The sequence below is a fragment of the Tupaia chinensis genome, unplaced genomic scaffold (genome assembly GCF_000334495.1).
Source record: "Tupaia chinensis unplaced genomic scaffold, TupChi_1.0 Scaffold000247_1, whole genome shotgun sequence".
In the NCBI taxonomy this organism is placed as follows: Eukaryota; Metazoa; Chordata; class Mammalia; order Scandentia; family Tupaiidae; genus Tupaia; species Tupaia belangeri.
Window position 1 is genome coordinate 957591 of NW_006159725.1, and position 12359 is coordinate 969949.

Consider the following 12359-nt stretch of genomic DNA (forward strand, 5'->3'; position numbering starts at 1 on the left):
GAGAGGCTGGTCCGCCGGACTGTGCAGCCAGAGGCCTGGGCCTGGGGAGAGTGGGGGCACTCTGTGGAGTCCTCTGGCTTCTGGCTCAGGCCAGACCTGTCATTCCCACTCCTTCCCAGGTCGTAATTAATCAGTGTGTTAAGCAGGAATTGGGGCACCCCATGTGACGCTGTCCAAGGTATCAAAGAGGCAGTGTCTGAGGACGGAGCGGAGACAAAGGGAGCCTCTGGTGGGGATCTTGGGCTTCTGGTCTTCCTCAGGCCAGGTCAGGGAGGAGGGGGGGGCGTGTCTGAGCACATCCAGATCAGGACCTGAAGCTGGTTCTCATATACCTGCTTCCCAACGGGAATCCCTCTTGCATACTGGCCTGTCAGAAACCAGCCTAATTCGCAGCCAGCAGGGGGCGCTGAGGACAGCTGTGTTTAGGGGGTCACAGCCCTGAGGATCTGTCCATGCGGGTCTCTCTTCATGTCCTAGCTGTGTTTACTTGAGCAAATGACTGATCTCTCCAGGCCTCAGTGTCATTATCTGTAAAACACGACTCCTGACAATTTCAAAATATTTTAAACTTGGAAAAGACGTGGCCTTTGCTTCAAGCAGCTTGCAGTCTAGTGGGAGAATAAGCTATGCACATGTACACAATCACAACAGTAGTAAGAGGTCGCCTTTGTCAGGAGTTAGTCTGGGGGCCAGCAGGTGGTGTAGTGGTGACGTTGCTGGACTCCCACATGGCCAACTGCAGTTCAAGACTCGGACCCAGTAGCTTGAAAATCATGCCAGGTGCGTGTGCATGCCTACCCATGATCCCAGGAGGAAAAGGGATTGTGGCATGGCCATCCCCCCCCACCAGGGGGAGTAACTTCTCACTTTCCCTTGCACTATCTCTCTCTCTCTCTCTGTCTCTCTCTCTCATGCCCTATGGCAAAAACCTCTATAAAACAAACAAACAAGTTAGTCTGTGCAGACTTAGGTTTTGCATGGGTTCCTCATTTAATTTTCATAGGAGTTCCATGGTGGTGGGAACTTCATATTTTTTCTAGTTTAATTATTTCTTCCATGAGTGAGAGACAGAGAGATAGGGAGAGGGAGGGAGAAACAACACCAGCGCCAGAGTCCCTGCATTTGCTGCAGCTTCAGCGGCCTGGATCTCCAGCCCATGCGTGCCACAGCATTCGGGGAGGTCTCCGGACACGCCCAGCCCCCTTGGGTCGGCCTCGCCAAGTGTCCATTTTACCACTGTGCCAGCATCTGCAGGTCAGGGACCGCTATTATCCCCACTGTGCGGGTAAATAACCTGGGGCACAGAGGAGTTAAGCGCTTTCCTGCAGTCACACAGCTACTAAGTGGCAGAGTTAGAGGATGGGTCTAGGCCCCCTGTTCTAATACGAGGTGACTTTGGGGTGTATGCCACAGTGCAGGGCATGCAGTGTCTTAGCTCCTTTGGCAACTGAGAGGAGAGGGAGCTTCATCCTACGGAATGATCAGGGAAGGGTTTATAGAGAAGGTGAACTCTGGGCATCAGCAGGTGGTGTGATGGTTAAGGTGCTGGACTCCCACTTGGCTGACCATGGTTCGAATCCTGGACCTGGTGGCTTGATGCTGGACATGTGTGTGTGCGTACCCAAGATTCTGGGAGGAGAATGGAGAAGAGATTGTGATGTGGCCATCCTCCCTAGGGGGGTGGGGGGTGACTTCTCACCTTCCTTGTCTCTCTCTGGTGAGTGCATGTACCCTATGGCAGAAACCTTAAAGAACAAAAAAGAAGGTAAACTTCAAAGGGCCTTTGAAGAGTGGGTGGAGTTGATGGCCGCACTTCCACGTGGAGTGAGTGTAAAATGCAACCTTGGAGAAGTACGGGGTGTTTGAGAGGCGGCCGAGTGCAATGACTGAGCCAGATATAGAGCCAGAGTTGCAGGAGCGCTCAGACTGTGAGGGCCGACTCCTGGCCTGGGCTTCAGGGGAGTCATTGTTACAGTTGTCCCTGTGCAAAAGTGACGTTGGCACTCACCGTTGTGGAGTACCCTGTATGCCAGGCTCTGTGCTGTATCTGGTTTGTCCTCACAGCAGCCCCGAGCTGACGATTAGTATCCCATGTACGGATGAGAAATCAAGCTGGAAGGAAATACAAGCCCTCTGCAAGGTCGCGGTTAGTAGGGGACAGGGCTAGGACTTGAACCCAGTTTGCTTTGCTACCAGTAACCCAGGCAGTGTAGTCAGGAGACAGAGCAGGTGGGGTGAGGGAGAGCTGTGTCCCAACCTCAGCCTGGGCCAGGCAGGGCCTGGGAATATGGCTGGCTCGGGGGTCGGCAGGCCGAGGACTGATAGGCATCGCCTGGTCTCTGGAACAGGGCAGTCACGTGATGGCTGGCCAGCGAGAAATCACCCCCCAGGGGGGATGGTCACGCCGCAATCCCTTCTCCTCCATTCTCCTCTCGGGATCTTGGGCATGCACGCACACGCGCCCGGCGTCTACACTAAAAGCTAGTTGCATTTGTTGCTGATTCAGAATGTAGCCTCTGAAGCCAACCTGCCTGGGTTTGAATCGTGGTTCTGCTGCTTACTTGCTCTGCAAGCTTGGGCAAGTTACTCAATTTCTCTGTGCCTCAGTCTCATCTGTAAAATAGGGATGGTGTTAATAACCCACCTCATAGGAGTTTTCAGGTACCGAGGGAGGGGATACACACGAAGGGCTTAGTCCGGTGCCCGACACACAGGCAAGGCTGCGGGTGTTAGTCACGCTATCGTTACAAGGCCGATCCTGCAGAACGCCCACCATTTAAAGCTCTTCGGGGCCTTCTGATTGCTCATTGAGGCACGGCATCTTGTGAGTGCCAGCAGCCACTCCAGTCTCAATTTCCAGCAAACTCCGCGGCCCCATGCTCTCCTGCCACTGTGACCTTCCTCTTCGCACCTCAGGGTCTCGAGCCAAGCAGTCCCTCTGATGGGCATGCTCACCCGCCTTCTCGCAGGTCGCCCCTGTCCAGGTCACAGCCACCTGTTGGAAACACCCCTGCGGACCTCCTAGGCTCTGTCATACATGCGCTCCGTCTGCTCCTCATGCCTTATATGACTCGTGTTACATTTAGCGCAGGGGCAGTTTTGCAAAACTTATTTTTAAATATTCCTTTTATTTATTTTTATTATTTTTTATTTTGAGAGAAAGTGAGAAAACAAATTGCCAGGTCCAGGACTTGAACTGTGGTCAGCCATGTGCAAGTCCAGGTTCTTAACCACCATGTCACCTGCTGGCCCTGTGCAAGACATGTTTAACCATCTGGTGACTGCCTCTTCCACTTTGCATTGGAGCAGCATAGTGCCCCAGCACCTTACACACTGCCCGTGCTGGGCAGAGAGTCGCTAGGTGGTTCTCTGGCTTGTTTACTCTTCCCACCCCTACCCCTAGCTTCCTGCCTCTAGGGAGGCCGGCTGTGGCTCCAGGGCAGCCACAGTGAGGTTAACTGAGCACTGAAGAGGAGGGAATAGCCGGGGGCAGGCAGGGGCTGCTGCAGACAGCCCTGTCTACCCTGAGATCCCACACGTAAGGGATCTCCCATGACACATGCCTCCTGGAAGCCCCGATGGGCTCAGCAGTCCCTTGTCACCCTGAGTCAGATCTTCAGCCAGACCCCAATGTGCATTATCCCTCCTAGGAAAGCTAGGCTCGCTGGACTCGGACCCCTCCTCGCCGGGTGTTCACGGTTAATGCTAGCCTCGTTTTTACAGCCTCGGGCCTGGCCTTGCTTGGAAATCTGTGAGCCTTTTCAATATACAGGGATCTCCAGAGACAATTACCTTGGAATGAAGGTTTCCAGGAATACTCAGTACAGCCTTCTTCTGTGTAGTGTTTTCTCATTCCAGCTGTGGCCTCCCAAAGCTTCGCAGAGTTCAGTAACACAATTACAGAGTTAAATAAATGACAGCTAAGACTGCGAGGCGCTAAGCGACCTGAGCAGCAGCGAGACGGACATGTGGGGGCGTGACTGGCAAAGCGGTAGAGAGCTGCTGGCCTGGAGGGGCAGCGGCCTCCCCAGGACAGAAAACTGCAGCAGGGGCCCCGGGGGAGGGGGTGTCAAGAAGCCAGAGAAGAAAGTTCTGGAAGCCTTGGAAGCAGGATGGTCAATCAGAGAGAACCTTCAAAGGGAGCCAGAGAGCCCATTTAATCCTCTCTCCCCAGAGGAGAATCACACAAGGAAAAGGCCACGGAGAACAACTGGGTGTTGGTTTTTCCCGAGAGTTTCCCAAAGGATGGGCGAGTGGGAGGCCCGGGAGGGTTCCCATGGGGGTCTGCAGAGACAGAGAGTCAGCAGAGAAGTCCATGGCGTCAGCCCCACCCTGTGAGTGTTCTAGGTCACCCGGGAAAGGCCACCAGAGGCCAAGCATCTGGGGACCTTGAGCAGAATGGGCACTGCGCATCTTTGGAACAGAGCTGCCCTCCCCAGGCACACCTACGAGTCCACATGGACTGAGCTGCTGTGTCCAGAGGCCCCTGCTGGGACCCTCATGATCACCAGGTTCTCCGTCATTATCGTCATCGCCATCATCGTCCCAACAGCAAACCCTTGTCAGACCCCAACCAGTGCCCACACTCAGCAGCCATCACCAGGTTCCATCTGTCCTCTCGGCCATTCTAGGAGGTGGTGCTATTTCTCATCCCACTTGATAGAAGAGGAAACTGAGGCTTAGCAGAGGTTAAATGACTTGCCCAGGGTCACACACGAGTAGGTAAATGACAGGGTCCAGGCGGGTCTCACTCGCTCTGAAGGCCAAGTCTCGGCTACTCCCTCCATGCCTTATGGCCTCTCGCTGGCAGGGGCTGGGTGGCGCTTTGCAGCTCACATGGTTTGTAAGACTCTTCTGCACCGTCCGTCACACCTGACCTCCACACCATGTAGATGGGCAGGCCAAGATCACTGAGTCCCAGAGAAGGCGCGTGAATTCCACAGGGACATGAGGCAGAGCAGGCCTCCTAACCCCCTCCCGCCCCTTCAGTGGCCTGGCTGTGTCCTGGGGAGGGCCCCCTGGTGGAGGCAGGCCTGCAGAGGCATCTGGAGTCAGTGCAAGGGTGCTGGGAGACCGCTGAGTGGGAGGGATACAGTTTTGTCCAAAAGGGGGCAGCAGCTGTCTAAAAAAGAAGCGAGGGAGACTTAGGTAGGTCTTGTCTGCTTCAGACGGCCCAGGCCTGCCATCAGACCCGTCCTTGTGTTTTCCGGAAGCACACGGTGGGAGCATTGGCCTGGGGCAGATGCAGACCAGAGCCCTGCTGAGAAAACCATCTTCCTCCCAGCCCGCCCAAGTCCCAGGAGAAGGGCCACCGCCATGGCAAGCCTCAGGCTTTGAAACTGTTGGTGGCTGTCATGCGACCCCTATTAAACACCATGAGGCAAACGAGAGTATGTTTTGGAAGTCACCTCCAGGCTGGCTCCTGTCTGCCCTCTCCTTGTAAATTCCACAAACATCCAGGAGATGAAAGAGGATCTCTCGGAGACAGACACAGCGCTTCAAAGCACACTTTCAAATCAGAAATGCAGAGAGGAGAGAGGTCCTTCTCTCGGAGGGAATGTATTTATATACCCCGTGTGCACGTACGCACGCCCGGAGCGTGACCAGGAGCATGTGACATGGGAAGCCATCGCCATCACTCCCTTTACAGCCCTGCTCGTCTTCCAGCCTGTTCTAGTCTCCCAGCGCCCTGGCTGCAGTTTCAGAGCTGCTCTTCCCAGCTGGTGCTGCACCGTCCTGACCTTTCTGGAGTGCTTTCCCACAATAAAATGTCCCTGCCTTGGGTGGCTGTCAGCTGCCGCTCTTTGCTCATGTGTCTGGTAAACACTTTTCTCCCGAATCCTCTGCAGATTTCAATTTCGCTGATCTTCGTCATCTTCTTAAGCAAAGTAGAGGCCAATTCATGGAAGCTGCACCCGTTCTCACCAGGCAGGTCAAAGCAACGGGGATTTTTTTTTTTAAAAGAGAGATTTTTGCTATTAGACACATGTACTTTGTTGGAGAGACAGAGACAGAAAGGGAGAAATCACCCCTCCCCACAGGGGGATAGCTATGCTGCAGTCCTTTCTCCTCCATTCTCCTCTTGGAATTGTGGGCACACATGCACATGTGCCCAGCAAGAGTTTCTAAGGTGCCGGGTTCAGGACTTGAACTGCGGTCAACCATGTAGGAGTTCAGTACTTTAACCACAAAGCCATCTAATGCTCCCCAAAGCAAAGGGTTTTAGGACTAGAAAACAGGTTGGAGAACATATAGTTGAATCCTGGCATAGAACAGTTTAGGAACTATTCCCTTGAGTGGAGTAACTTGCCAAAGGTCACAAGGGCCTACCAGATCTGATGTCCTGTCCCCCAGAGGGCAGACGGGCACAGCTATCCTCCCACCCACACCGTGTCTGCTTCCCACACCACCACTCCTTCCATTTTAGCAGCCCCAGCCCGCTAGTTTGGTTTCACGGCACATCAGCTCCTCATCGGAAGCCTGCTTTACAGCATAATATCTTTTTAACTAAGGTAAAATAAAACGAACGCAAATGAACGCATGTCTTCTGGAATCATCTGAGCCCACATGATTGTTGCCAAGACCCCAGGGTGCATTGAAGCCAAGGTAGATAATTACTCTTCTATACTGAGTCCATTAAATATAAAAAGCACCTGCCACAGACCTCCACAGTCTCCTCTAGCTTGGCCTGCCCTTTCCCGTCACATCCCTCCTTCCCCACCTCCCTGCCCCCCAACTGATCCTTAACTGGGGACAAAGGAAAGGGAGACTGGGTTTGAAGGTGAGAGGTCAGAGTGTCAGCATGGAGCCGTGTCCCTCTGCCCAGTCTGAGGGAGTGTCTATTCACGAATAGACAGAACGCCCTGTCCCAGGCCAGGCTCTTCCTCTCCCCGGGCGTGTGGTCATCTGTACGTACCCCAGAAAAATCTCTGAGAGTGGGATCTTGTCTGTTTCCAGCTCTCCAGCTGGGCAGGTGGAACTGTGTTGGCGTCATGTCATTGTTGGTCAACTTTAATAAACTTGCAAAGTGGTTTCCACATTTTAATCCAAAGTCTGCCCTCTAAGAAGGAAAGGTGGGTGTGGGGAAGAGAAATGTGAAGATGGGAGGTGTCGACTTCGGTTCACTGAATTCCTTTTAATAACCAGAGAAAGGGCTGCCGGTCACGTTGGCCTCTTCCCCATCTCATCAGTTCTCGTTTTCCTGATCTGGACTTGGTTCCTGCATTCTTGCGCGTCTCACTCGTGTCCCCCCACCCCAGGTTTCAGGCGGGGTTTGGCTCCCACGCTGGCTGATTTCTGTTGCACTCGCGTTCCTACAAGCTGAATTCAAGCCAGTGCCACGGAGGGACTGAGGCTCTGACAGGCCCAGGCAGTCCTCCAAGAGTCCCCATCACGAGGACACTCACAATCTTCCAATCAGACCTCACTGTCCAACCCGAGGGTTGATTCGCTTGATAGCAGTAATCAACACGCTCTTGGAGAAATACAGAATGAGTCATTCCCATTTTCCATCCTTTTTATTAAAAATCTCTCTCATCTCCGGACTAGTTTCTCTTAAGGATGACTGCACCTAGTAACGCCCCGTTCGTTAGCTCGTGCCACACCGTGCAATTGCTGTAAGGCCTGGCACAGAAATTAGGAACAGAGGAGCAGGGTTGAGATGGTGACCTTTGCCAATGGATCATCCTCTGTACACAAATCTCGACTCCCTCGTGGGTAACAAGGTCAGCATGCCTGGGTCCCTACTCTCTCTGTGCAGTGGTTTAGGCAGAATTGCGTGTACACATGCCTGCACACGCTCCTTCAGAACTAATTGGTCTGTTGGATATTATTGGACACTTCGTGTTTCCTCATCTCTAATTGCATCTTTTGCATCAGTGGATCTGTCAGCTTTAGGAGTTAAAGAAGCTGAAATGCAAATCGCCGGAGGCCACTTGGAGATACAATCCAGGTTTCAAAACGTCTTTCTTTCTTTTTTAAGGTTTTTGCCTTAGGGCACGTGCACTCTGCTGGAGAAAGACAGAGAGAGATAATGACAGGAGAAGTGAGAAATCACCCAGGAGGGGGGGATGACCACACTGCAATCTCTTCTCCATTCTCCTCCTGAGATTGTGGGTGTGTACACACGCCTCTGGTGTGATTTTCAAACTGCCAGGCCTGGGACTCCAACTGCCATAAGCCACATGGGAGCCCAGCGCCTTCACCACTATGCCACCTCCTGGCTCCTTAAAACACGGTTCTTAAACGTTGTTGTACATTAGAGTCTCTTGGACAGCTTGTTTCAAATACAGATTTCTGAGTCCTACCACCGAAGACGCTGATCCAGGGAGTCAGGCTGAGACTCAGGAATGCACAGTGTAATTGGGTATTGGATTTCAGGTGGCCCTGTAGGCCTTAGAAGACTGCTGGGAAGGACCCCCACACGTCCGTGGTTTAAGGATGAGGTTGAGAAAGTCTCAACGAACAACTTGCCTGAGTCTGCTGGTTGGTTAGCTAGTTTGAGTTGGTTAGTGATCTGGTTAGTAAAACTGAGCTCCAGATCTTCGCTTGTCCCATTGCCCCACGTGAGAAGAGCAGGCAGGTAGGAGGTAAGATTTAGAAGCGAATAGGAGAGACGTCTTCTTCTTTGCCACAAATTGTGGTACTTTTGCATGGAAAAGCCTAGATTCCCTTCTCATAATTCTCTTATGGCACTAGAATTTCGAACCTCAACACAACCTAAGTAACCGGTGATCCAGGAGACCCGAATTCCGGCCCGAGCTCTGCGGGGACGAGCTCTGGGACACTGGACCACTCACTCGCCTTCTTGTTCGTTTCCTCACTGTGGAATGAACGGGGTCTCATTTCTGTGGTTCCAGCATTTTCACATTTTATCATAACCCACCCCCCCGCCCCGCACAACTCAGGTACTTGGTGAAGTTGAGGTGACAGATATACTAAATAAAGACTAGAGAACCCAGGAGCCTTGGAGGCCGATTTTCCCCTCCTGAGCCCATCCCCTGGGACATTTGAGACAGTCTCCGAGCATTCTGGGAGTGATGCCTCCTGCCTTTTAAATTATTTATGTCTATTTTATTGTTATTATTATTATTAGATTTTTGTCATAGGGCACTCGTGCTTGCTAGAGGGAGAGACAGAGAAAGAGGGAAAGTGAGAAATCACCCCCAAGGTGGGAGGGCCATGTGCAATCCCTTCTCCTTCATTCTCCCATCTGGATTTTGGTCCAACAGGTGGCATGGTGGTTAATGTACTGGATCCTGCACGGCCAGCTGCACCATTCAAGTACTGGAACAGACAGCTTGAAAGACACACCAGGCACATGTGCATACATGTCCAAAATTATATACGTTTTTTTTTTCAATTATTTTATTTAACTTTATTTATTTGTTTTAATTCAACCAGAGAGAGACAGTGAGAGAGAGAGAGGGAAAGTGAGAAAGCAAGCCACTAGGTCTGGGACTCAAACTATGGTCGGCCATATGGGAATCCAGTACCCTTAACCACCACGCCACCTGCTGGCCCCAAAATTATTTATGTATTTCTAACCACCAGTGAGCATGAGTTATAGCTTCGTTTTCTGCGTCCTGCTTGATTGTGTGTCTAGATCTGGGATATGCTGTGTCTACTTAGAGCCACTCTCTGAGCCAAGAAGCCTGGGAGTATCATTTCTTCAGCAGTGACAGTCTTTGGTGACAAGCCCGTGTGCCCTACCTCATGTGGCCAACCACTGATGGGCTGTCTCTGTTCCTTTCAGAAAGCAGATCTGGCGGTGGCGGGCCTCACCATTACAGCCGAACGGGAGAAGGTGATTGATTTCTCTAAGCCATTCATGACTCTGGGAATTAGCATTCTTTACCGAGTTCATATGGTAAGAGACTTCTTTTATAAGCATTTATGTCATTAAAGTTATTTGCATGCAAACACTGAGTTATATGGTAATAATGAATGACTCACGGAAATATTTAGATTTCAAGACTTAAATGCAAATGTGCAGGGCTATTTTTTTCCCCCTTCAGCTGCACGAATGTGCAAACAGGAGGGATGGAAACATCGTGGCTGTGGACTCCCGTAAAAACCGCTCTGCCTCTTGAATAGGGGTGCCGCGAGTGATGCTCAGCATGCGTGCGTTGTGTGTCTGTGACTAGCCCCCCTCCCCCGTTGGTCACTCTGCTTCCTCCTGGGGACAGGGCCAGCTCTGATAGGTCACCTCAGCACCCTCAGGAACTTTGCCCACTGCCGTTTTCACTCTGAGTGTTGCCAATGGTGAAGAAATGCAGATTTCCTCCTGTTTCTTTTCTTCACATTTTAACTTCATGGGAGAGAGAGAGACAAGCTCCCAAAGCAGGGTCCTGCGTTGTGCTCTCCACTCCCCTCCTGCCTTCCCAGCCTGCCAGGATCACGGGTGGTAAGTGCCTGGCCTGTAAAGATAAACCAGGGAACAAAACCTTGGTCTTCCATATGGTCTCCAGCATGGCAAAGCATGCTCCACCCTGCCACCAAGTCTCCCTCTCTTGATTATCTTGGCAAATAAAGAGCAGATAATCTAATGTCACCTACCCCTGGTCTGTCCCCTCTTCTGCATTCTCCCCTAAAAAAAGAAAGAAAATAGAAAAAGAAAAGAAAAGACGGGCCAGCAGGTGGCATAGTGGTTAAGGCACTGGTTTCCCACAGGGCCATCTATGGTTTGAGTCCCAGACTTGGCAGTTTGAAAATCACTCTGGGTGCATGTACTTGCATGCCCAAAATCCTGGGGAGGGAATGGAGGAGAAAGGATTGCAGTGTGGCCATCCCCCCAGCGTGTGATTTGTCACTTTCCCTCTCACTGTCTCTCTCTGTTTCTCACCAGTGAGCTCACGAACCCTCTGGCAAAAACTTTAATTAAAAAAAAAAAGAAATTAAGAAAAGAAAGTTCCCTAACTAGATTGCTAGAGTGAGTGTCAGATGAGTTTGTGAGAACACACCAATAGGCAGCAGAGAATGGACGTGACCCCCAAAGATACTGGCTAAGTGGGGGGACCAGGAGAAGAAGAATGATCTCATCTCCCATGATCATTTCATTGCAAGTAAATGGAAGATTTTACCTAGTTTACTCTACCGGGACAGAAGAGCCTTCCTGGGCACAGCTTTTCTGTGAAGTCCCGGTGCTCTAGTCACTTTCGGCATGCCAGTTCAGCTATGATGGCGTACTCGGGCACGTAACCAGGCGCCATAGCCTGCTACACAGGGAAGGGACCATGAAGTTACCCCACATGCTTGCTCAAGAAGTGACCCTCTCTAAGACCCAACCCCAGCCCTGGGGGCAGGGGACTGTCACCTCTATAGCCCCAGTCTGAGCTCTCATGGCTGGCAGCTGGTAGGGCATCAAGAACGGTGGCGCAGGGTCTCCAGGAGGGAGAGCTCTTTGCTTGGAGCCCGTGCAGCCAGCCCGGGTGCTCAGATGAACACCGCCCTGCTCTGGGCCTCTGTGTTCATTGACATCCCTGCCCAGCTCGGAAACATGCCGAGTCATCCAGAAGACGAAACAGCACCCGAGTCCTCCAGACTGCAACAAAAGACACTGGAGGATTGGGCCCCCATACATGCTGCTTGTCATGACAGAGACCTCAGGCATCCGTGATACAAGTTGTTATTACATGGCAGACTTTACTGAATTGTGTCCCCCACTGAAATATGTGATGAAGTCTTGGCCTACGAGACCGGTGAATGTCTGTTCTTCATGAAATCAAGACACTGAGGAGCAATCAGTCTGAAAACTTGGACATGGCCACATGCTAACGCATTCAAATCCATGTGATTCACACACACACTCTCTCTGTGACCCCAGCCTGCCACCCTGTGTGTGTGTGACATTCAAGTAACTGTCCTAGGAGGCACCTCGTCGACCTTTCTCATTTGATCCTCAGGCCTGTTCTTTGGGGAAAGAGGGCAGGTGTTATTCCCAACATCCAGATGAGGAAACCGACGTCACCTACAGAGTTGGGCCTGGAATTCAAGCCCCCTGACTCCAGGACAGCATGTTTGTCATCTCACATCAGTCAGTACTCCCAGGCTGTTGTCAGAACTGTTTTCTGAGGCTCCTCCTCCTCCTCCCAAGCCCTAAGTGGACACCTGAAAGAAATGGCAACACACAGCCCCTCTCTCGACTGCCCTGCTGTGGCCTGACACAGCCCTGCAGCCAGGCGCCAGGCTAGATTTCCTGGTTAACACTGAAGGATCTGCAGCCCTGCTGGTGACTCAGTAACTCATTAGGACCCATGTGGCCAAAGCCACCCAACCCCATGTGTTTCCACCACCTGGGAACACCTGCTGCCAGGCACCTCTCCACCTAAGACACCACTGTTGTAAATGTCGACTGCTCA

General features: G+C 51.9%; 1 protein-coding gene across 1 annotated transcript in view; it reads left to right on the forward strand.

The window, feature by feature from the left end:
- The window catches only part of GRIK4 (glutamate ionotropic receptor kainate type subunit 4), a 394611-nt gene that overhangs the window by 332298 nt on the left and 49954 nt on the right, over positions 1-12359 (forward strand). The window contains exon 12 of the mRNA XM_006148794.3: positions 9755-9868. Within this exon, the coding sequence (XP_006148856.1) occupies positions 9755-9868 (114 nt within the window). The remainder of the gene's footprint in view (positions 1-9754; positions 9869-12359) is intronic.